Below are 26096 nucleotides of genomic sequence, written 5' to 3' on the forward strand. Positions count from 1 at the left end.
TGCTCCCTGTAACTCAGGTCCCTGTCAAGACGTTCACTGTACCAATTACTGGGATTGAGCGACTCTCAATCTGCCCTTAATTCACGCCTTCAACCTGCAATCAATGTATACATTACACCAAAAAACTGGTTCTACTGATCAATGCACCACTGGGCAGTAAAGCAGAGAGCTGATCTTTACACAAAGCTAGTGCTCCCTCCAGTGGTTTGCTGAATCTAAATTGTGAAGTATTCTTTGTACACATTGAACGTGAAAAACAAATACACAAATAATCACTTGTTTAAAAAAATGGACAGACGTGGAGCCACTGTGCTGCCGGAGCAGGGACGGAAAGGGAGCGGGGAGCTGAGCGATTAGAGGTGGGTTTCAGAAGCGAGGGGTAATTCACAGGAGCTGGCAGTGTGAGTAATGGCAGCCGAGTCCTGCATAGAGGCTTTTATGAGGTGCTTACCTACCGCTCTGCAGCTCTAAATGCTATAGATCACATATATATCAGCACTGCTTTATGCTTACTACCGTTCTGCTTGCCAGATTGGCCCACATCATTAACCGGGAGAATAAAATACTATTAAGAGGTGGCAAGGGGAGGAGAGGATAACCCAGATGTTTGGATAAGGTTCATATCTGGTCATTTGACTCTGATACATACATGCACCAGCTCTTCCCTCAGTCCACAGGGAATGGTGACAAAACTCAATGTCTTTTATGGAACTGAGTTCACAAAAATGTAATATCTGTTATCTATTATTGGTTTAACGTTCCCAATTGTCTCTGTTTATGGTCTGTTGTTTATTGCGTATTGTTTATGTGCTGGTATGTTGAACAAAATATGAATAAGCCTATCTTAATTATGGATATAAATATGAATTCATGGTGGGTATAAATATTGAATAATACTGTCTTGTCTGCATGAAAAGCAAATCTGGCTCGGTACTCATCCAAAGCAAGTTTCCCTTAGAAGGAAACTGGTTTTGAGCACAGAGGTCAGTTTACTCGTCACGGAGAGAACTGCTCAGTCTGTGCAAACACTTTGATACCGTCCTCCGTGGCTGGAGAGGAGCTGTGTGAAGTCGGGAGAAGCCTCGAAACAACAACAGGGTTATCACAGCTTGGGTTTGAAAAGTATAAATATTTAATGGAAGCCTCCAGTGCGTTTTTGAAAGATGTGGGTCTTTACCATGCATGGAGGGGCTAAGAAAAAAAAAGATAAAAAGATACTGCAGTGTTGATTTGGATTATGGGAATTGGAGAATCCAGCAGTTTGGAGGCTGCAGACATATTAGGGAATAATATGACCTATATGGTAAAGTAATAGTTTAATCACTCTTGCTACACCATCAATGTTGTAAAATCAAATTATATAAATACACTTTAATATCTTTCACAGACTAATACCTCAAAGATGTATTAGAGAAAAGTGTTAAATGTAAAATGACAGTATTCTAGATATTATTTATATTCTTTTGCATAATAAAACCTTTTTGACCACATAGCATTTATAATACTATGAACCTACAAGGTCATAAAGACAATTAAAAATCTGAACTCTGTGTATTGTAGTCCAAACCCCCCCTTGCCACCTCTTAATAGACTATTTATGCATTAATATTAAAATGAATAACATTTTATATAATTAGTTATTGAATAAAGTAATTTATTTGATGAAAAGTACCTTTTATTTGACATCACGGCAAGCTCAAATAATTTGTCATAATGACCTGTGCAGGGTCGTTTATAGCTTACTTGCAATAAAGAATATTTTTTAAGCAGACCACATGAGGGCAGTATTTACCTCAACTACGAGAGCGAGAGAGATAAGGAAAGAGAGAGATAAGGAAAGAGAGAGATAAGGAAAGAGAGAAGGGGTATTAACTTACTCTATCCTCTGACGACTTCCCTACACACTTAACTTTTACCTTGGCCTAACCTTATACCCAAATCTTAAAACATATCTTTACATTACATTTTTACAATGTGAAGAAGTATAATGTTTATTATTTTTTGGTGACGTACAGTTTTCTATGGTTGACAGAAATGAAAGATCAACTACCATCTACAATAAATAATATATGTGTTGCATACACAATGTTTGACCACAAACTGAATTCAAACCTAGTGAAACAAGGCTCAAGTAATATTTAATGATGTAAAGTTAGGAAGTAAACAACTAATCAATTGCATAAAAGTAGTAATTTTAAATGCAAATATTTGACCCTCAACTTCATACTGTTGCTTTGCATCTCTTTCCCCTGTAGTATGAACACAGTATACAGTATTTTAATGTTACCAAAACTTTTGGTTGAGGACAGAGACAAAGAAAATGTGACTTTTCAAAGGGAACGTATGTAGAAATACAGAAATACGACAATAACACAATACCCAACAAAGCAGACTTCTGATTCCATTGTTTGATGGAAGTGCTAAAGATGGTTTTAATTAAAAAAAGGACACTGCATATTAAATTCATTTTTATATGTCTTTTTTATTAAAACAATAAACATCCAAAGTGTTAGAGAGAGGAATAAAAGCACACAGAGTTAGGCAACTGGAACGTTTCATTATGAACTCAACAGTGCTCTGCAAGATAAAAGTTGTCAGTGTATAGTAACATCATGAATTATAAAATTCAAACTATAAAAAAAAGAATCAAATACATTGTTGAGGGTGATATCTTGCCAGTGAGGAAGCCAAAGGTACAGGCAGTGTGACGCCGGCACAGAAAAATAAACTATCAAACACCGCTGCTGCTGCTATTTGGGACATTTAGTCCTTTATCTATCAGTACAAACATCATTATTATGAATATTATTCAATCCAAATTATACAAAAAGCACAAGAGATGACTAACAGATGTTTAAAGTGGAAATACAGCCAGGAGTAATTTCAAAACGCCCCATATTTATGGGACGTATTAGCTCTACGGACACTGAGATAACAGTACGAGAAGAATCACATGTTTTGCTTTTTACAACGCAGAAGCTGGTTCACTGAAATCCCCTCACTTAACTTAAATTATCATAATGAAAAAAGCTTAATCAGAAAATGAGCTCTTCAAGTACACTTCCAAAAATGTTGGCGGCTGTATTCCATGTTGTTTTGGTTGTTTTTTTAACAGTCTAACAGAGACCCACACATTTCAATCCTGTTCTATATTATGTCATCAGAAACACCTTATTCAGCGTCATCGGCAGTTTGTGAATATCTTGAAAACATTTTTGGCGAATACTGTTGTAATAGAATTTGAAATCATTGACAGAAAAACAGACCAGAAGAGTGAGAATCAACACTTTTTGGATTTGGTCACGCAGACGGACGTGTTGCTCTTCTGGATGTGTTCAATAATTATCTGGGTGCAAAGTAAACATCAGAGCAGAAAATGCAGGCCATTGTCTGGTATGTGTGTGTGTTATACATATTTGTGTGGTAATGGCAGCACACAATCCAGAACCACACCTGTGATTCCATGAGAGGCTCAGGCTCACAAAGCTACTGCTCAAACACGGCAGGGCTCATAAATAACTGTTAACATTGGATAATCTGCAAAGACAAGCTATTCTTCGTCGTGAAGCGATGATGACTTGGCAGCACGTGAACACACATCAGTGTCTGAGCACATGAAAACAGGAGGGGGTTGTTTTGGGCGACTGTAGTTATCAAATAAAGTTTGAACCTTTTTTTGGGGCAAAACAAAAGCATGAAGCGTTCTGTTGACAGTCTGAAGGAGCATTGTACACGTCTCGTCCCGCCATCCGATCGATGCATCGTCCCCAGAGGACACACCAGAGCACAATAACCCCCAAAACATTAAAATGTTAACATTGTTAACAAATAGTAATAATATTAAAGATTTTTAAAAAGAATAAAATCTGGAATCCTTCTTCTGTACAGCGACTGGCGATAGGTGAAACCCCACCCAGCCCAGTCGGATTTGGCAGTGGTCTAACACTTGTGCTTCATGGCAAGCTGTAGAAAGATTGGGGTGGGGGGGGGTTACAGGATAATACCATGAGTAATACAAGAAGACAGTGTTCAAGTGGAGTAAAAAGCTTGAAATAATGAGCAGATGCAACAGGCTGACCACTGTCCCCCACAGTGAAAACAAGAATATGAACGAATAAAATGAGGAAATGTGATTTTAATTCAGATTAGATGACTTTAGAGCTCATCCACAGAATAATTATAAGCTGTTAGCAGAGGTTTACTACACAGGTGCTGGAAGGCAGGCAAGGGGTCCTGGTGTTTTTGTATTCAGGCAATGACGAGGCAGGTTCATTTATCTCATTAACAAGGGTTCTAATGGGTCTTGGCTGAAGGGTCGTTAGAGAGATGACCGGGGACACCAAACTAATACAGAGCTACAGAAGACAATTAAGGATGGAACACACACACGGCCGTGTCTCCATGACTTCAGAGGACATTACATAGACTTAAATTGACCTTAACCATAGTTACTACTTGCTTAACCCTAACTTAAACCTTAAAACGTTTTCCCCTTAAAATGTACATTATCTGGGCTTTTTTTCCCCATTAGGACGACAAGCTCCCATAACGTGAGTGTGTAAACAGATTAAGGTCCTCACAATATGAGTAATAGCAGGGCCACACACATGCACACACACAGTATGGGGTATGCTGTAGTAGAATGAGGAGAATTGAATTCTACATACTGAACAAGTGGGGGCAGCAGAGCAGCATGCAGAAAGGTTGATTCAAACTGAGCAGCTAAATCGCCTGCTGTCATGCAGTGAGGCGCAGTGAGGGAATTACAGGAGGGAACAAAGGAGAAGAAGCAAGGTGACCCTGTCACAGCACTTCAGATGCACTGGGCATTGATTTAAAGTTACACTATGTGCAGAGGTCCACTTTAAACACATGCAGATGACGCAAGTTGCAGAGAAACTCAAATCCTTCATAAAACCTCCTGTCAAGCCAAAGTCATTCTCAAACAGAATTATGAGAAAGTGCAGGAGTTAGAGTTTGTTGATTCCCGCAGGATTGACCTCTTTCACCATTTCTATTGCCTTCAGCAGAAGGCTCCAGACATGCAGCAGTATGAGTTTGATATTAATATGCAGGATAAATGATAAGTTATAAAGGAAATGATTACAAAAAAAAAAAGCTAATGGCAGCAAGTGAAATGAGAAATGCAGACAATCGAGTGATTCTTCGTGGGGGTCCTGCTGTCGTTTTCTCCAGAAACCACCGCAGCCGAGACATATTTCTCTGCTTATCACAGCTTTTGTAATTCATCACAGTGGGGAAGCTCATCTGTGAACAGTAAGAGCCGCGCAAGGCTCCTCAAATGTCTTTCAATTATCCCTCCATTACTGGTGCGGCGTTATGCATCACTCAAAACAGTCATTTCAGTGGGTAGTGAATGGCTTTACTATTGAAGTCAGTGACACCACTTCAGCGGGCTCATGTCAAGCCGCAAAACCAGGGGTGGGTGTTATCCTGTGTGCTATTAGAGAGGCTGCTGGTCATAATCAGGTGCTCTCATTACAAAGCAATAGATGTTTTCATTTTGTTTTGAAGAAAAATAATCATATTATCCTTATAACCTCATTAAACAGCTTGCTAGTGGTTTTCCTGACAAACATGAGATACGGGACAGATGGAGCATAAGGCGAGACGAGAAAAGAGAGTAAACGAGAGGAGAGGATCAAACGTATCTTCCCACAGCAGAGAGCAACTCTGCTGAAAGGTCGGAGTTTCAAAGAACTTCAACTTTTCTGTTTAACCCATAAAGACCAGATGTGTGTTTATATCTTTAAGACCGGCTGCGATGTCTCTGTGCTTCTAAGCCGCATGAGACCTCTGCGTCTTATCCACGATGTCATTGTTTTCCAGACTGATGAAATACGTCGTGATTCGCTGAAATACTCTAGGGAAAGGTGAAATGTATGATGGGAGTTTGTTTCAGACGTTGGCCGACGATCTTAGCGACAGGAGCGATATTGACGCAGGGCACACCAGTGTTTCATTGACGAAAACAACCATGAAAACAACAATGAAGAAGATTCAGATGATGTTCCTGCTGAGCCCTGAGGAAGGAGGGGGTCTCTCTTTTTTCTTTATGAAGTTGAGGGACACAACAGTGATTTACACTGCAAACCAAATGTTTAAGCTATTTTATCTTTATCTGCTTCAGAGGCTGAGATACATTGGATATTCTGTCAGCTCTCCAGAAGACCTTCAGGTTTTAGGGGGTCGTTTCCAAACAACGCTCAGGTTGTAGGGGGCAATTTTATTCTGCACCTTAGGTCTTAATGGGTTAAGTCAAATGTTCATCTTTTGGCTGAAATAGAATAAGTTTAGACCCGAAGTCAACATTTCAAAGCTTTGTGTTAAAACACCCTGAGGCTTTGCATTGTAATGCATCTTTCCTCGCACATGCACTCACCTTGTGTGCAGTGACAGCAAACTGCTCGGCACTGTTCATCATGTCTGCGGTCCTCTCCTCGGTCCGACCTAATCGCTCACCGCGCTCATTCAGAGCCTGGCTGGCCTTCTGCACAGCACTCGTCACGCTGTCGGCGGCTGAGTGGAGTATACTGTTACCTGCAGATAACAGAGGGGACCAGGGAGAAGAGCAGATGGGCAAAGAGAATAAAGAAAGTGAAAGAGAAAAGACAAAAAAGGAAGGAGATCATCAGTCCTTTGGTCAATATAGGGGAGCGGCTGTGAAAAATGAGCGTGTGACATTAGATGGGTGTCGTCCAATCAGTGACCCAGGGTATTCCTGTTAATGGTGGAGGACTAAAACATGAAAAAGTAAATGGCTTTCCATCAGGGCCAACGAGGGAAGGTGGCTAATGACTTTTCTTCAAAGCTGATTTACTTCAAGGAAAGAGCAAGTGAAATTAACCTTTTCAAACTTAAAGGAATGCAACGGCGACACATGCAATGCTGGATTTAGAGTCTCTTTAAAACGGGAGGATGTCATTTCTGTTGACATCCAGCGCTGCTTCGGTGCCGGCTCTGGGATTGTTCTTCTCTATTCTAACCAATAGTGCAACACAGAGAGGACGTGTGGGCTCTGGCTCACTGGCAGCCCTGGAGAGAAATCAGCAGTGGCTGTAAGACGGAACACATCTTCAGAGAGCTGTGGCAGCCCCGCGGATGTGTCTCCTGACAAGCCATTAATCCACCGCGTGTCGGGGGTGCTGCTGTTATGCACTACGCTAACAACTCGAGTAGGAACAGCAATCTTCCTGCTGCTTTCTCTTTGTTGGCGATACAGTTGCATTCTTCCAGTGGGGTATAATCTGTCATTAACACACATATATATATATATATATATATGAATGTACCCGAGGACAGGATGCCAGTGTGAGAAAATATCTGCATTGTTTTTAAAGTTGTCACCTACTACTGATGGGATCTGCTATTTAGTTGGCCGGAAAGAGACGTCTTGAAAAGTCATTTTTAATTACAACAGAGATTATTAAAAATGAGAGCAACACATAATAAATTCAACACTACTTTATTTGACAATGGCTGTCGCTGGATGCAAGATACTAATAAGGTACATTTACAAAAGTGAATAAAAAAATTGATTGTGAGACTAAATTACTTTCAGCATGTCTTAAAACATGTGTTCCTGAGTATGGCGATTTATCAGCTGCTGTAAAAACACCAAATGGCATTTGTTATTAAGAGTGTGGATACCCCACCCAGTCAAGTTGGGTTCGGAGGCTTTTCTACTTGATTTTTCCACAGTGCACATGCCTGTAATCATGGAAAACATCCCACTCAAGTCGGGTTCAAACAGAAAACACAGAATGCCTGTTGGGTTCAGGTCCAGCTCGATTCGTTTTCTCTCTATTGGGTTTGGGTATAAAGTTGCGACCCGACCTTCTCCCTATTTCTTATTGCTTCGGCCCGGTCTGAATTGTTAGCGAGAGGCTGCTGAAACGCCGAATTCATAACTTTGTTGTCTACTCCTGCAGACAATTTCAAAAAAAGTTGAAAAGTTTTCAAAATAATAAAGAAACTCACCAGGTGATGCGATAAGCCAGAGGAAACGATATTCTCACATAAACAGTAAATGAGTTTGAGGAGAAGAAATAGACAGAGCAACAGCTTGAAGGTACTGACTGTATTAAGACCCGACCATCTTTTCCCACAGGAAACTACAATATAGTGAGTCTATGTCCCGTAGCATCAATGCAGGTAGTGAGTGACAGGTAATTGGGACAGTTCCACTGCAGTGGGTTATAAGACAGCCCCAAAAGCAGACGGCGAGGCCAGCTGCTTTTCTTTCACAAGAAAGTTAACTTGATAAAGTCAAAGCAATTTGGTGTAGACACACAAATGTGCCGCAGACCCACACAGATGGACACACTGCAATTCATACCCACGCACTAGAGGAAATGGAAAGTCTTACATCAGCTAGTTTTCCAGAGATTACAGCAAATGAACCACAGGTGCGGGAACACATCTGGACCTATGGTGAACTAAGCCTCACCCGATTAATAAATTTAAAACTAAACACCATAGTTAACAGTAAAATGACACCGGACAACGTGGATGTAGTATTTAATCAATCTATCAATCCAATTGTATCTGTATAGCCCATATTTACAAATCACAATGTGTCTCATAGGGCTCAACAAGGCCTGTACTTTCTTACCTTTGAACTATGACACCATGAGCAAAGTTATGTAACCACAATACCTGGAAAATGAGGATTCCAGATCACATACAACACATTCCTGCTCCGCTTCTGTCTGAGGGGGGAAGAAGAAACATTTTCTCACAGTGGCTTTAGGTCTTCACTAGAAAGGAGACCTTTTCACCTTCAGACAGATTCCTCTTAATCCTCTCCTCCTGGAGAGTAACCCAGGGAGTAATACTCCCATCATCCCTCAATATCACCCCCCCACACCCCCCACCCTCTCCACACCCTTCACCCACAGAACATGTCTGCGCACCATCTTCCTTCTCTCTTTAGATCAGTGGTGGGCGGCAGCGTGGGCTCCCCCAGTGGAGGATGTAATTACAGAAAAAAAAAAGGTGTGTGGGAGTGGTTTATGTTACGCGGTGCCACCGCTGTGATCGGCTTTAGTGTGTCTCAACTTAAAATGGTAACACATCAGCAATCGCTGTTATTAGTGGGGAGAACAGCAGGTCTTTTGTTTCACTTTGGGGATTCGCTGGTATTAATTCAGTCTTAGTTTTAATGAGGCAGGAGTTCACAGTTTGTCCCATTATGACCCTTCTGCTGCACTGGTGGATCTAAAAGAGGAGCCTTTTCATCCACATACGTTGTTGATCCATGACACGCCTCTCTCAGAAATGCACAAGGAATTTTGTTGCTGTACCCCATGATGTCCTCACAATAAGCCAGGGTTTCTTTAACAATGGAGAATCAAGAAAAGGGGGAAGTTGTTTTTCCATCGACAAAATACTGTAGAAAATAGGAGCTGGGGCCAAAGAAACATAACAAGGAAGAGGAAAAATCATTCAACGTCAACTTCTCTCCTTTTCCACTTCAGCTGTAGGCGCGAGATTACAGGCTACACTGCTGATGGACATCAACAGGAACGTGTCAGAAAATAAACACTCAACAACTCATATTCACTCCCGAGGCAAACAGGATCGGATGGTTAATTTCAAGAAGAAACACCTACACAAAACAGATTCATGCAAATGATACAAGATGATGAAGTGCCTTTCATACTTTCACTCTGGCAGCGTACATGCTCATATCACCCCAGTGCAGGGATAATGCTGTGGGGTGCAATGTGTGGGTGTTTGAAGAGAGAGAGAGTGTGTGTCTCTTACAATAATTTCCTTACATACTTATCTGCACTCCGACAAGTTCCATCAAAAACGTCTCCTTATTACCCAGAGATTACCAGAGGGCTTTAAGGCTGCTGTTATTCACTCACAAGAAACACGAAGCGCTCCGTCAAGGACTTCTTTAAGTGATCGCAACCCCACTCAATCACATCCAGGGTCTCTTTTACTTTATAGTAAAGTGTAATTGCTATTATTTTAAACCAGGGCGTTCTTTTCCCCAGGTTTCTGCTCTTATGAGATCACTTGTTTTACTGGAGGTTTATGTAATTTCAGTTCACAGAGAGGACATACAGCATGATTACATTATCCTCATGTTTGGTTGTTGATCTGACTAATACAGTTGAGTGCACAAACAAAAATATATTTCTAACCAAGTTAATGGTCACTTTTTAAACTCGTATTTACATTTAGCTCAACTGTGTGTGGTCCATGAAACAACTACTTCCAGAAATCTCTGTCTGATGATCATCTCATCGGCTTCACACTTGACATGTGTATTGTTAAAGGCAGAAGGAAGTGCAGTGTCAATTTGGTGCAATTGTGACACGTGATGTGTTCAATATTAACAAACTTTGAATAAACAGGCGACCGGCGCTCTGTAGCATCAACTTAATTGTGATGCTGTTGATAACGACAACAGCGCGCTCACGTCAACAGCAACGACAACTGATTCCCCAGGGTTCTGCAGACTGAGTCGAGCTTCGCTGAACTTTGAATAAACAGGTGAACAGCAGCGATGTAGTGGGTTCAGGGCTCTGGAGCAGGTCTTTACTGGTGAGCTCAATTACTGCAGGTCAGGTTCAGCATCACCACAGGCCGAGCAAACGGCCCATTCCAAACAGACACACTTACAACGGGCAGCAGTGCACTGGTTAAAAAGTAGTATCCAGTATCCAGAAAAGTACTGAAACTGAAAAATACTTTTAAAAAGTATCAATTTATTTTGTGTGATGAGTGCACAAGGATCCAAACCATTATCTTGGTTGGAATTTGATTGGTTTTGTGATAAAAGAACATCTTTGAATGTATTTCGGTTGGATAAATAAAATTATCATGGTTGCATCAAGGTTCTTTCAATGCTTTTGTAGACTGATATTTAACACGATTTCTTATCTGACGACATAAAAATCGAACAATATTTTAATCTGACTTTCTTATAGTCCCTTATTTATCATGTGTAAACTGTTTCCTATTTCATTAAATACTACAAAGTCAAGTTTAAGTATCCTATTTTCAGATGGATTATGTCTAAAATAAGAAAAAAACAGAGCAGGCGATTGTAATGGTCACATGGGTCATGCTGCTCCTGCTGCAAGAGAACCCCCTGCTGCAGTTGAATTCATGCAAATCCTGACATTACTGTACATTACCTGCAGCAGCATATGATCAAACTATAGCAGAGGTTCCAGGGAGGTCACCTCCCTCTGGCAATCCTGATACACACCTATTATTTCTCCCTAGTCTCTTATCCAATCACTTTCCTTCACATTATTCCTGTAGTTATTCCCCATACAGTTAATTCACTCTTTCGATGGTCACCCCCTAAACACCTTTCATAGAGGGCAGTTCTCTCTATATTTCCAATAACACCCCCCTTTCCACCATGAAGTATATTATATCCGTAAGTACAGCTTACTGTATATGTCTCATATACATTAAATCAGAGTCGACTAGGCAGCACAATGCTGCACGTTCTCATTCCCACCTCCGCAGGCGTAGGACCTCAACTTGTTGAACATTCGTCATCGGCATATAAACTCGGTTGTTAATATAAAATGTGGGAATCAATGTTGAGCTTCAGACAAATGATCCTATTATAACCAGTAATAAATCTGTTAGTGTGGAGGCCCTATTACCTTTTTGGCCCCTCTGGCATGATCCACATTTGATTCACTTCTAACACACTTGTTATTGCATTATTATTTTGGACGTGTAGCAACCGAATGACACCTTCAATCTCGTCAAACTGGGGAAAAAGCAAAGGAGATCAATCTGCCCCTGACACTTTTCTGTTGGACGGAAGGTTTGGCCTTTCTTACTGAGTTGGCCTTTTGTTTAGTCATGCTGGTTAAAAGGCATCAGCCAGACATGGAACACTCTGTCTTTAAAGCACCTCAGCACTGACAGAACAACAGCTACTAGGTATTAATGAAGAGAAAACTCTGTTCACAGAGCACATAAGCACATACTGATATCCATCATTAGAGTCTTTACTGAGCTTCAATGTTATTCTATTTTCAAATTATATCAAGAAGTATAGAAAAGTAAGAAATCATTCAATCAACCTTGTATCAAAGTGTGAATTACCTCTGCACATTCAGTGAGGAAGGAGGAAAGTGAGCACAACTCACACAGCCTTTTAATGGAAACTTAAATTCCCTTCCAGCGTGTACTGAACCCCCACAGTGCTAACACACACACACACACACACACACACACACACACACACACACACACACACACACACACACACACACACACACACACACACACACACACACACACACACACACACACACACACACACACACGGGAAATGCTGACCCTGTGCTCACTGGGAGCACACAGAGGGAATCTGTGTGTGTGTAAATTGTAACTACAGCACAGCTCTGTAAAATCAACAACACGGGTCAGTTAAGTCCCTGAGAGCCAGGAGCACAGCCGCCGTTCAGACATTTAGAAAACTGGATTAATTTTAAACTTTTAGAAATCAAAATTAATTATAATAAGACTTTCAAATGTTTCTTATAGTACTACTTAACATATTGCTGATGCTAATCTCAGATGGAAATCGGGTGCCCCTTGTAGATATCTCATATAGGGAGATATTATTTGTTTAATTTTAAGAATTCATCATGTTTTAGTAAGGAATCATTTCTTCCAAGTTGTTTTGTAAACCATTGTCTTACCTTGTCTTAGCAGATGACCGTGGCGGGAAACAAATTCTTTCCTCTTTCTGTTCAAATAGACCTTGCAACGGAAAATGACTGAATCTACAGCTCGGCCTTCTGCGGTGAGAAAATATTAACAGTCATGGTCAGATTGGATGTTTACAACAGGATATGGTTTTTGAAATTAGTCCAGATGGGTTATTTGTTTTGGGAAATGAAACCACAAGTTAAAGGGTTCAGTTCTTTGTAATTGTCATGCAACTGTTAAAACTGGTTACTGTTATATCATTTATCTGTTGGGGAAAATGGATACTGCACAGTGAAACGTGTATTAATGGTTATTTTATGTTCAGGAACTTTAACTAGTGAGACATGTTGGCAAAAAATCCACTTTACGCTTGTTCACAACACACTGAAGTAGTCTTAAGCCAAACACTCTCCAAGAAAGTCCATGACAAGTTTGTCTCAGGTTGCAGGTTTAAAAGCTTCCACTTATCTTACTGAATTCAATTTCAACCTTGAATCTAAAATGTTTTATTGAAATTGCTTTGCATATCCACATCAAATCCTTTATTGTTCTAATATATATATATATACACATTTTGAGAGTCAGAGAGCTATTTTGATTATGGTGTTTACATGAGATGCTAATAGAATATTCTATTCACATTACCGTTTACATATTACAGCACAAACCCTGATTATGACATCATTGTGTCATTATATCCTCTAACGTCTAATTTGGCAAAAGCTGCAACTCCTCTCTATTTTTCCAACTTGTTTACACCAAGGTCATGCGTCACCGAGCAGTTGGACTATGTCAATGTCGCAAAATGCTTTGAGAACTATAGGATGTTATACTGCGAATCAGACATATCATACATATCATCATATTATCATACTCAGGTCGGAATACTCCAAATATCATAATCTGATTATTACTTATTCAGAGTATGACCTTATCTGGGTTAAGTTAATCAGAAAACACTGTTTACACAGCAGTGTCTTCTTCAGACTATCAGCTGAATCGGGTTAATATCGGAATATTGGTGTCAAACTGTCCATGTAAACAGTCATTGATGAATCACATTGACTACATGGCCGTTGCTTGCAGTCTACTATCATTTTCAACTGAAGATTGACAGGATCTCGTGGAGTCAGCCTGGGAAAACCGATCGAGATGAGGCGTGTGAAGAACCGAGCTGCTGGCACTGCTGACATTGTCAAGTTTTAACATCCCCAGTTCAGACATGTACGAACCAAAACCCGTCCTGAGAGATCTGTCACTTGGCAGTAACATCCGCTACATTAATCATGTGCTTGTTAACTTGAATGACAACACATGTTTGTCTTCAAGGGGCGTTAAACCAAATGTTTTTATTGCACCGATTTGCGCGTCTTAGTTTCTCTCTCCTGAATTACCCGTGTATTTTTTTTATCTTTTCATGCGACTGCCACCCTGGGATGTTTTTTCTGCAGGTAGAGTCTCCCACAGTTATGGTCCCACACCTGAGCAGCGTCATGAGTTTTGTTTTGCACTGGTGTGAGACTTAAACTGGAGTAGACACAGATGGCTTCGGGCCGGAATCCTCACTGTTCCTCTTGTCACAAAGTGCGGGGGGGGAACTGTCAACTTTTGCATCCGTCTCACGCACAGCGTCCCTCCACACACACTGGGAGCCAGGAGTTTATTATCAGATCATCACCCTGAAGGATTTCCAGCACGGTGTCAATAGCTAGATCAATAGATGATGCTACAGACCCTGGTTTCATGGCCCTTAAAACGTGTTTTTTAAATAGGACATTTATGTCGGTAAATTCATCGATATATTACGAGGCTGTGCTATGTGCCTGATAATCATCTATGACTTGTGCAGTAAAAATAACAGTGTAAGTGTAATTTTCAGATCTACTGGAGGCGTTTGGATGATGTGGAACATTTACACTGAATAATCCATCCCACTCTAAAGACCCCTGGGTTCAGTGCTCTCCCCAACACCACTTCCTTCCCACCTACACATTAACAGGCCACATTATGCACCAGGGGTACATGTAAGCAAGTTTCACATGGTCAGGGTTTGTGGAGTAGGAGGGAGGTCAAGGCAACGTAACAGAATAAGAAGGAGAGGCAGCATCTTGGTCATGAATGGTCAGATAGTGGGATCCCACACACAGGCTGAGGAAAGGAGCGAAAGCAAACGGTAATTATAGTACCACACACACTCTCCTACTTTATAGACCATACAGTATATTTTCCACATTTACTCTATATTACAGGTTACTTTTTTCCTCATTATTTTTTAGACCTATATCTTAGCTGTTGTTAATACTGTTTTAAACGTATTTTACCTATTTTTGTCTAAGTTCTTTTCTAAATACATCTTATTTTTCAAATAGTTATGTATATTTCTTTTGTCTTTGTATCATAATTCTCTAGATCTGTATACATTTCCAGTCTATTATAACTAACAAAACACAATTTTCCCGGAGATAAATAAAATATTTCTCATTCAAGATTTGAATGATAAAAAATACTTTCCAAAGCTGAGGCATCACCCAGAAATCCCTAAAAATCTTTTTTTTTGCATAAAGAGTGACAGCTTTAACAAAAGTGCACATTTTCAATATCAATTATTATTAATTCAACGCCTTTCTCACAGTAAACTGTAATTGTAAAAGGTAATTGATTCCTGTATGTGGGGCAGATGGACAACCTGCAGGCGGTTACGGGGTTTCCATAAATAATTCCATGAATAATACAACAGGTTGAGTGGTGCTCACAGATGAGGCGTGGGGGGGGGTAAACAGATCAATATCTGATCAAGACACGCAGCATGCTGCATTCTCTACTGGGTTGCACTGCAGAAAACAACAAGACAACCCTTCACCTACCAGGTAAACAAATCCTTTGCAGCCAGGATATCACCAATTATGTGGTTTTACTTTCACATTTCACACCGACCTGTTTGGGAATCGGTTGTGTTTGGACATGTTTGCTCAGCGTGTCTTCACTTTACTCGTCGGGCATGAAATCCATGTTATTTTCACAGGGAGAGGTTAGCTTTGGACTGACTGTTTCTCCTCAGTCTCACAGACTTAATATCAGTGTCAGACAATAATTAAGGGACTGTTACAGCACTTCAATGTTATTCTAAAGGGTGGAAACCCATCAAAACGAATGAGTCTCACACTTCAGACACACACGGCGAAATATTAAAGTCATATAAATTAGAGAATAATTATTGCTTAGTGTTGTATTTTCTCTGTGCTGTAAAACCAGTCGATCTGTGTCAATCTGTGCTTTGAGTCACAGCTGATGCATTTTGTTGGACATCCTCGTCGACCTCACTTCGACAGAGAGCTCAACAGATGCTGTGTACGAGCGAATAAGCATTTTAATATGCATTTTCATACGCAGCAGGTGCTGGTTGTCATCGTACATAATCAGATTCGGGTTGGCTTACAGCACAGTGTGACAGCAGCGAGTCTGTCACTGCAGAGCCACTGTGTTATCAACAGGAATATCAACCCAGAAGAGTGGGGGGGGCTTTTTAAACGGTCTTACCCCCCAGCAGTTTGGACTGACAGTTGATGAACTCTGGTTTCCGTGCCGCGCTGTAGCGCTGGCAGGTGTGGTGGAGGATCTGGATGAAGGTGCACTTCTCTCCTGCTGAACCGGCAACCCACTGGTCGAAAGCATTTTCAAACATCATGTCAAACTCAGGAGAGTCCTAGGAGAGATAAACAGTGAGAGGGTGGGGAAAGTTATTTTGTCTCTACGGATCCTCGAGGGTATATTCACTAAATAAATACCAGTGGCTGAGAGAGAGTCAAAATGACGTACTTTGTTGGGGTCGATGCCGTTGACCTGCCGTAGCTGGTCAATCGTCCACTGTGACCTTTTTATGAAGGCGGAGGATCCTTGAAACTGCTTCACCTTCGTGATGGATAAGTGGGAAGGTTTCTTATTCGTCACTGTGGAAACAAAAGCAAGAAAACACACCACGTGAGAATGCTGCAGCAACTCCACACACCTACATTGAATTCCAGAGAACGAGGTCTTTGTGCAACTTCTTCAGATGACATGCAGAAGTTTAGATTAGGATGAATGTGATAGTTTGAGTCACGAGATGAGGAATATTAAGAGTCACGCAAAAAAGGAATAAGCTTCTTTCTGTGGGCGGCAGAAACAAAGGGATCCATTAACAATGGACAATTCAGTTTTGGCGCCAATATCAACAGAGACCCTGATACCATTTCTCATGAGAAGACAGAGCCCAGCCATGAAGAGACAAAACCTTTACACATGGATTTGGCTTTTGTTGTTACCCTGTCAAACTGCTATAATTGTATACATGTTGTGTGATGAATATCTGTTGTATTTCAGCTAAATAAAGCAAACATTTCTACACAACTGGTTTGGAGAACACAAACACTTGTATTGCTCCTGTCTAAGTACAAATAGCTGAGTGGTTTTATACAGTGCTGAGCACAACTCATTAATCTCCACACAAGTGATGTATTTCCTCCGCTGCACTTGCTGACATAATCTAAGTGGCTAACAAATTACACATTCAAGCATTGAGGCACTGGCTTTAAACAGCTCACTAACGACAACAACAAACTGGGGTGAAACATTGTGTTGCCATTAAAATGATTAGGTATTGCAAAGGTTTTATCGGTCGGTGCGTTCACAAGTTGTATTTTGTGCGGTTCAGGAAAAGAATAGCTACATTTTATGTACAGCAAAAAAGTAAATATTCTTATTATGAATGGAATGATTTGCAGACAGATCAGAAAATATACATGTTTATATCTACTAAACAATTTTTAGGGGAATCAAAGAAAGTAAATTGTTGTTCCTTGTTAAGCCATCGAATGGAAATTGCTGTTTTTGTTACATGTCAAACAAGTGTTTTTTTAATATGACATCAGTTTCTACTTCTTATTCTTAGAGAAGGCAAGAAAGGGTTTAGAGAGGTCACTGTGACCTTGACCTTTGACCATCGATCACCCAAATGTAATCAGTTCATCTCAGAGTCCAAGTGAACATTTGTACCAAATATGAAGAAATACCATCAAGGTGTTCCAGGGATGTCGCGTTCACAAGACCAAAAATAAATAGGCCAATAAAGTGTAATATTCATGAATGACTAACCAGGATTCTTTTTCAGCTGCCAATAACTTTCCTCAGACTTTTCACCTTCTGTCCACTGACCTCATCACTTTGTCCTCAACTTGGCCACTTGTGTCCTTGCCCTGAATATCCATGCTCGACTCTTCCTATATAGAGATGACCCCCGACCACGTGTTTACAGATCACCGAGGCTCGCAGCTGGATGTGTGTGCGTCTGGACACTGAACCCCTTTGTCTTGCTCAGGGGCAACGTGCTCCTGTGTTGCTTTTTTAACCCCGGCAGCGAACCTCTGCTTCCGCTCTCTCTCTCTCTGTCCCATATTTGCCGTTGTGTCATCTCAGACAGAAAGGGAAGTGTCCGGGTCACTTTCACTGCTGCTGCCCGACACTCTGCTTCTCGTCTCTCCAAAAAAAACACGGCTATCCTGCCAGCTGTCATGTTTTACTTCAGCCTTTTGTTCAGGGTCGCTTTGTGAAGGCTCCACCACACCCGTGATTGGATTTTTAAAAAATATAGGTAGGGGGCTGAGTGTTAGATCAGGTGATGCGTTCAGTAAGTGAACTCCCCTGAGAGGAGGAATGTTTGGATTTCTTTTGTGTATCCATTTAGACAGCTGCAGTTAATACTCGAGGTGCGGCGCCGAGGTTGCAGGGTGGAACAGACAAAGGCAGACAGATACAGTACAGGCAGACTGGCAGATACTTCTTTTTTGATTCCCTTCTTTGAGGATTTATTTTTATTCAAGCCGACAGCCACAGCCATGACAAACAGATGAAGTGAGTGATCAGAGCTGTCTCGGGTCACACAGTAGGCTAATAGAAGAAAGACGATGACAGCTGCATGTAATGAACCGGTGTGTTGAAGGGAAGACGTCCGGAAACTGAGGTCAATGAATTCGCAGCAAGAATAATTTGTCTCTAAGCCACATTCACGGCAAATGATTGACTAATGCACAGAGCTACATTGTCTGAAACGATTTGGTAGAAAGTGGTTTCAGGTTTCACGTTGGTAGCTGAGAGATAAAACACGAGAGAGTAGGAATTCAACAAGAAACCATCTCTCTCTTAGACATGAGCCTCACCTCCAACTTATCCTTCCAGAATCATCCTACTACCAAACTGTACAGGGCTGAGAATCTGGGAAAAATCAAACACAATTAATTTACGTTGGTTTCAAACAAAAACTGCTGCAGCCACAATTACAACTAGTGAATATTTGGTATTTTTTATATCATAAAATCTACCAATTGTTTCAGCCCAGCACGATGTCAGCTATGTGATAATGATGTGATCTCCCATCCAAGCCAAATCTGCCAGGCTGCATGCAAGTGGGACGCAGCAGACTGAGACTAGAATTACTGCCACCAAGTTTATGTTAAATCTGCAGACATTTCTTTCCTGGACTAATAATTTGAAGAGGCTCCCAAAGGCCAGTTTTGAATTATCATGTTCAAGACAAAAACTGTTTTTGTGATATTCTCATCACTTCACCCTTGAGTCAAATTGAAATTTTTAACCAAATCTGAAGAGTCCTTCTTGAGATCTATTCACAAGAATGAGGGGGACAGACTGGAAAACGTTAAACACCCTGACGCGGAGGCATGAATACAGAAACAGTGATTTTACAATAAGCTGTACTCATGGTTTATTGGTTGTAATCTCTTTTTTCAACCTGGAGCATATTGTACAACATAACAGATGAAAAATAAATTCAGGATAATAAATGAGTGCAATTGAGAGAGGCTTTGAGAGAGACGTCCCTGCATTAGCATATTTATCACAGGCTCCGTGGTGAGTCTGCCTTTTGAAACAATCACACCGACTCCAGGATTAGAACAGTGGAGAAATGGCATGAAACACGAGAAACTCATCATTGCTCACATGGGGAGTAACATTTACTGCACATTCAAACACAATCCACTGGCACCAAACCTTTAAACCAAACTTTAACATTTCTCTAAAACCTGACTACTAAACTCATCTACTATATATGTGACTATATCTCTGTGGAAGTGACGAGGCGTCTCGAGGACAGAGCTAAATTGTCAACACATCATCACTGAGGTCTTAATCAAAGTGCCAGACACCCTCCAGAGCCTCGGAAATCTATTTCATATTCATATTCGGTTAACTCCCACCTTGTCTGAGTAGCTTCCCCGGCATGTTGATCAATTACTGAAAGTTAGGAGAGCTCGCCTTATTGAAACAGCAATCAAAGATGAGTCTGCGAGGAAAAAATGTACCCTGAAATTAAACCTCATGTTGCTTTCACAATAAATATAATCACTGAGTGACAGAGTGAGTGCAGAGAAAGAGCCCATAATATTTTGGCACACATCGAGAAAATCTAGATATAGTGGTCCTGGGTTTTTTTCCCACTTATTTCTGACCATTACCAAGGGAATGATGCTGGGATTTTAACAAAAAAAACATATTATTCTTCCGCAATGGGGATTATAATTTGTTTTATTGGCTTCAAGGCGACTGGCAGGCGATTGGCAGAGGTATGTGCTCTACTGAGTGCCAATCCAGTTTTATTATGAGTGGTCACAACAAAGTTTGAACTTTTATGGATGAAGACGTATTTTCCCTTGTTGTTCATTAACTGAAATGGATAGAATATGATAACTTCTTCACTTAGAAGAGGATACAACTCAAACAATTTGACTTCAGAATACTAACACATAATAAACTCTTGAATGATCAAACACGAGTTATTACTACATCATGAATCTAGTTACAAGGGAAAGACCACGACCACTGACAGGCTGCCAGGGCCATTGTTTCCATGAGGGCTGGCTGTCAGAGGAAGGCCATGCTGGGGTTCCTGTCCTGCTCCTTTCTCATGCTCCGATCGTGACATGCTCTCACTTCCTCCAGTGGATCGGTCGCTTGTTGTGCTTGGCTGTGATAGAGCTCTGCTCCCTGAAGGAAAACGCAAACTCTACCATTCACATACTGTGGCCGCCACACATGAAAAAACATTCTCAGGGTCAGCTCTGCCCCGAGGGAATGTTATAATAGTTGTGGAAGTTACGAGAGAAATGTGAGCACTTGGGGGATTTCTGGCAAAAACAGTACCGACACAAATGATCATGTGAGAAGCGTGCAGGGTGTCGGTTTTGAATGCATACAAGAATTTGTGGAAATGTTGAATTAAACACTGTGAAAACATGGATCATCTGGAACAACTGTGGAATGTATGGAGAAGTATCTGAGCTTGCCAGAGACACCGTGAAAAGCTCATAAAATCTGAAGCAGGACCACCCACACGGGCAAAACATTAATAACTTCCTTTCCCCTCATATGATATAACTTAATCCTCATTGTCAACACTGACGCTTATCAAAAATCTACTTACACGAGCTATAAATATGATATGCATCAACATTTTTGGGCCATCCGAGCGGAGATATGAAAATCCTGCACCAGGGAACAACAATAGATCACATCAGATATGGAAGATAAAGTGTCGTTGTGCTGGTGGGGAAGTACAGTGTTGCTCTTGGAATCACTGGTTGTTTCAAGTTTTACCAAATTAAAAACCTATCAGATCTTCTATTTGTATCACACTTTCTGATTACAGTTTTAAAAAAATACCCTGTTACTCAAGCTTAAAAGATAAAAGTATGTTTACCCATCTGCCCTACTCAACCATGTGGGCTAATGATCTCTTGACTAATCAGACCTCTTCAGTCAATGGGCCCCTTTGCTCTGACATTAAGTAGACACAGTTGCCATGGCAATCTTATTTGCATGGCACAAAAGACACCTGAGAAGCAGAGGCTAAAACCGAGTCACTCTCATGCAGGGAGAGCGAGCGAGAGGGCGGTTCACATGCGACTCCGGGTCGACGCCTGTTCACAATTAACAGGCTTTTGAAGCCATTTGGATATTGTTAAGATAGTAGGAAATGTTAATGGACAAAAAAAGGGCTTGGCCACAAGATCTGTTGTACTGTAGTCTGTTTGGCTTGGCCGACGCTCTCACTCCATTGTAAAATAGGAATGCTCTCGAGGGATAGATCATACGTGGTTGCACAAACTAAACAGATGAGGCCACATCACGAGCGGTGAGCGGTGAGTTTAGTGCAGAGTTCATGTGAGGAAAAGAGTTCGCACGACGCTTTCATCTCAGGCAAAGAATGTGTTTCACACTTTGTGGAATCACTGAAGTCGTTATCAGTGGAGTTGAGGTTCTTAGAAAGATGTATTCTGCACATTTCATGTCCCCATCTCTAGAGGCAACAGCCTGAAATGATCACCTGCATGTGGGCTACAGAATTTAAAAGAGCTATCTTTTTTTTTTGCAAAGGACACTATCTTGCAAGGTAAATATCCAAACAGTTTCCCTTACAGGTTGAGTTCTGCAGCGTGTTATTAGAGCTGTCGTGTGAGAGCATGTCTAACCCTTTTCTCCGTCCGGGCCTATGATTACAGGTCTATTTTAAAGCTGCCCCCACTCTGCTGGAGCAGGAACACACTGTTATCTTCAGAAAGAAGCTGTCACTGGGATGAACCACAGCACTGGCTAGACTAGCAACAAGAACAAAGGCCTCCACAGTCTATTCACTGGTTCGGGAACACAGTGGCTGCTGTGTACACGCCACCAGGATGGTGCACATGCAGAGGCAAGGCACCACAAGTAAAAGGGAGTGTATATAGCATGGTGAATAATAGCTACAGACACCATTGGCTGAACACAACAGCACAGTTACAATGGAGCAATGCACAGCTGCACAATACAACAATAAATTCTGTTCCAAGATAATAACACAATGCAATAAATCTGAGTTCGACAAGTTCTATTGTGTGGTATATATATATTTATTGATTTATCTCTATAACCTTTCAGTTGGACTGTCATAAAGTTCAAATAAATCCCAGATGACTAAATATATCTTATCCATGAAATTGTTTTATAGTCAGCGAGAAGCAGATAGTAAATATCTGACTTTCACTTTAATCAAGCTCAAACTGCTTTAAGATTTCAAATGACATGTTTTACAAACTCTCAACAGAAACAAAAAAGTATTCTTTAAAAACTGAGCAAGACATTAAAAAGAAAAGTTCATGTTTTTTGGGGTTATGCCACCGATGAGTGTATTTGAACTTTTGAACTAAAAACAACAATCATGCACCACTGAGGTTACTGACAAGGGTTACTGCTAATGGTTATTAAAATGACTACAACACCAGGAGACTAGATATTATTGTTGAAAACTTGTGCATTTATATTTGAATTAACCTGTGAATGAAGCAGCATTGATAAGCTCATGTTCAAGCTGTACACTCAGAATGAAAATGACATTTTGAGTCTTTGAGGATCTAGTGAAAGTCAGTTCCTTCATCCGACCGCATTCAAACAGTCAGAATTCAAAACCCCAAAATGATTTTGAGAGCATAGCTGCCTTTTTGCCTCCGGTCACATCTGTTATCCATACAATTATAACACTCACCCAAGGACAACACATTAAAAAGATTTTGGAGGCTTGACGAATCGTGGGCGTCAGACATCCCAATCCCTCTCATTTGAGACACCAGAGCTTTTTTAAGTTGAGTTCAAACCAAAGCAAGTCAGATATCATTAAATTACAAACTGTGTCTGCAGTGAAATATTCATCAGATTTCATGTTTTGGGTTTTAAACATGTCTTTTACAGAGTCTATACTATGGGATATTAACAAAATGTAAAATAATGTGGTAACTCTTTAATTCAATTCATACTATGGCCTGAATTGAATCATAAACTTTGTTCTCAGCTACTGAACTGAATCACAGTGAGACTATCTCAGCTGCACTTTGGTCATGGGGGCGATAAGATGCTCTGTTGACAGTTCACGCTACAATACAAACACGCGACTGATCACTGTGACATTTCCGTCGATATCAGAGATTCCAGGTGCAGCTTGAGGAGTTGAATCATGAAGTTATCACAGAGGGAAACTAGAATGGCTGCTTTAAGGTCGTTTGCATCCGCCGACCTGTCAAGTTGCAGTTTACATCCATGTCTGTCCAGACTCATAATATATGTAGCGACTTTAGTAAGGAATTTAATAAACAGGTTTTAAGCCTGCAGCCACGGATGTTTCCTGCTGAGGTGTCAGAACGGATGTTTGTGAGAAGATGAAAAAAGAAGAGGAGAAGGTTAAGAGGGAGAGGAGCCATTTAAACAGCTGTGGCACAGAAGTGAGATGGTGAGAATTTGTTGAGCAAGTTTGCTAATTGAAGACTTCGACCTCCCCAGAAGTTGTTAATGATAACCCCCAAATGATAGAACAATGTTGCGAAACAGAGCAAAAAAACAAATTAAACCAAATACAGGGTAGATGTTGTCTTATAGCAAGTGATAAACAAGTTCAGAGCCACAAGCACAGAATGCATTTAATCACTCTGAAAGATGAGCAATCAATCTTCTACGAAGAGAAGCAAAGGAAAAACTTCATCACCAGACACGGAGGGAGAAAAACAATCACACTGTTCACGGAGTAAAGTTTCTCCGTCTCATCTTGCCTCCTGCTCCTGTGCACAACCAAGGAGGAAACACAGGGTCTATTGTGACGCCTGTATTCCACATGATGACCCGCTGTGCTCGTCCATCAGCCGGTGCCGGGTGAACTATTCAGGCTTGGCCCGAGTGCACATAGTAGACATTCCTTTGGAGCCGGAGCCCTTGGATACGGGGAAATATTTAATTTCACTGGGGCACTGACCTGAGGCTTCTCCCCTACCGGGATACTATGGGATGGAGTTAATACCTCACTGCCTGTCTAGGCTCCCAAATGGCCAAGTACACTCTGAACTGATTGTGTTTCTTCACGACTTCACCAATTACAAGTTTTTTACGATTGAATTACGACTTTATTGCTCACTGATCGGCATGACTAAACTTCTATATTCCACTTTGCAGGGCAGAAGTGAGAAATAAAAATAAATGGAAAGGTAAATATATGTATGCAAACTAACATCAGGTCATTTCATTCCACAGTACTAACTCAGCTTGGTGCGGGAGAAGATAAAACGCATACAAAGTGCGTTGTCTGTACGTGTGAATACAAGAGGACCTGATAACAACCTAATCTGGATATCGTCACGCAACAGCTTAGGCCTGTATTTCAAACAGTCCAAACAAGGTGCATTCCTCAACACTTACTTCTTCAGCATGATCTAAACTGATGAGCCCGGACCAGAAATCCTCCAACCGAAAACAACCTCTGTGTCAAAGCTGGGTCACATAGAGTTTGACAGACCTTGTTAGTAATGTGCAGGTTTTGTGTGCAGGGGCGGACGTTGCATTCAGATGAAGCCAAATAACCGCGCGCTGTTCATCACAGAAACACGCCCTCCCTGTTTTACCGTAATCCAGAGACATCTCTTTAGAAAGTACCTCAAAAAAACAACTCGTTCATTATGTCATTCTTCCGCTTACCCCAAACCCAACTGGGTGTAATACATCCCAACCCTCCATTATACATGGTCAGTTTAGGAAACACAAGAGTACTCATCTATCGACTGGGTGGTCCCTGATGTTTGCAATCGAGGAAATGTAACGACTCATCTACCGTGGCCCTGATTTATCCATTACCCCTATACTTTAAGTTGTTCATTGCAATTACCGAAACGTCTGGTGGAGTTGGATTGAATACCGGTGAGTCACCCTAGTTAATTCTACCTTAAGCTTGAAAAAGGGAAATCAAATGATGAATCAAAGCATTGCATCTCAGGCGTGTTTCCAGATCGCGTTTCCTGAGCCCATCTGTTCTGTTTTACACAAGGTTTAGTGAAGCACTGTCTGTTTGCAATATCGAAGGCGAGAGACACGGATTAATATTGCACGGCCCTCTCCGAGCGCTCAAGAATACATATCGCTCTTCGGTTTGAAACGAGCCTTAAGAAAGGAGACAGGTTGCACCGTTATGGAAAGTCAGAGAACGATATTTTGTCAGGGACGACGGCGGCAGAAGACAGTTTCTGAATAGCAAAGAAAAAGATTCCATGTAGAACTCTGTTATATGGTGGTTTGTTCTTCCAGCTTTGATGCACTGTTTACTTTTCACAGGATTAAGGCAAAAACAAAAACATTGCTATTTTTTATTTATTGCTGCCATTTCAAGTCAAGAGGAAAACACCTATATACCAAAAAGCACCATCTAACAGTTGCGTGTGTGTGTGTGTGTGTGTGTGTGTGTGTGTGTGTGTGTGTGTGTGTGTGTGTGTGTGTGTGGATGTTTGTGTGTAGATGTTTGTGTCAGGGATTGAGCG

The 26096-nt window shown here is 41.0% G+C and overlaps 1 protein-coding gene across 2 annotated transcripts in view; it reads right to left on the bottom strand.

Annotated features, from left to right (window-relative positions):
• Positions 1 to 2462: 2462 nt before the first annotated feature.
• stxbp6 (syntaxin binding protein 6 (amisyn)) overlaps positions 2463 to 26096 on the bottom strand; it is a 58976-nt gene continuing 35342 nt past the window's right edge. The window contains exons 3-7 of one of the 2 annotated variants that reach the window (XM_035168429.2): positions 16543 to 16673; positions 16264 to 16429; positions 12717 to 12815; positions 6404 to 6561; positions 2463 to 3963 (exon numbers count right to left, since the gene is read on the bottom strand). In XM_035168429.2, coding sequence (XP_035024320.1) covers positions 3940 to 3963; positions 6404 to 6561; positions 12717 to 12815; positions 16264 to 16429; positions 16543 to 16673 — 578 coding nt within the window. In that variant the 3' untranslated portion in view covers positions 2463 to 3939. The remainder of the gene's footprint in view (positions 3964 to 6403; positions 6562 to 12716; positions 12816 to 16263; positions 16430 to 16542; positions 16674 to 26096) is intronic. The other variant, XM_035168430.2, reaches the window with a different exon arrangement.

Source organism: Hippoglossus stenolepis, chromosome 10 (genome assembly GCF_022539355.2).
Source record: "Hippoglossus stenolepis isolate QCI-W04-F060 chromosome 10, HSTE1.2, whole genome shotgun sequence".
Lineage (NCBI taxonomy): Eukaryota > Metazoa > Chordata > Actinopteri > Pleuronectiformes > Pleuronectidae > Hippoglossus > Hippoglossus stenolepis.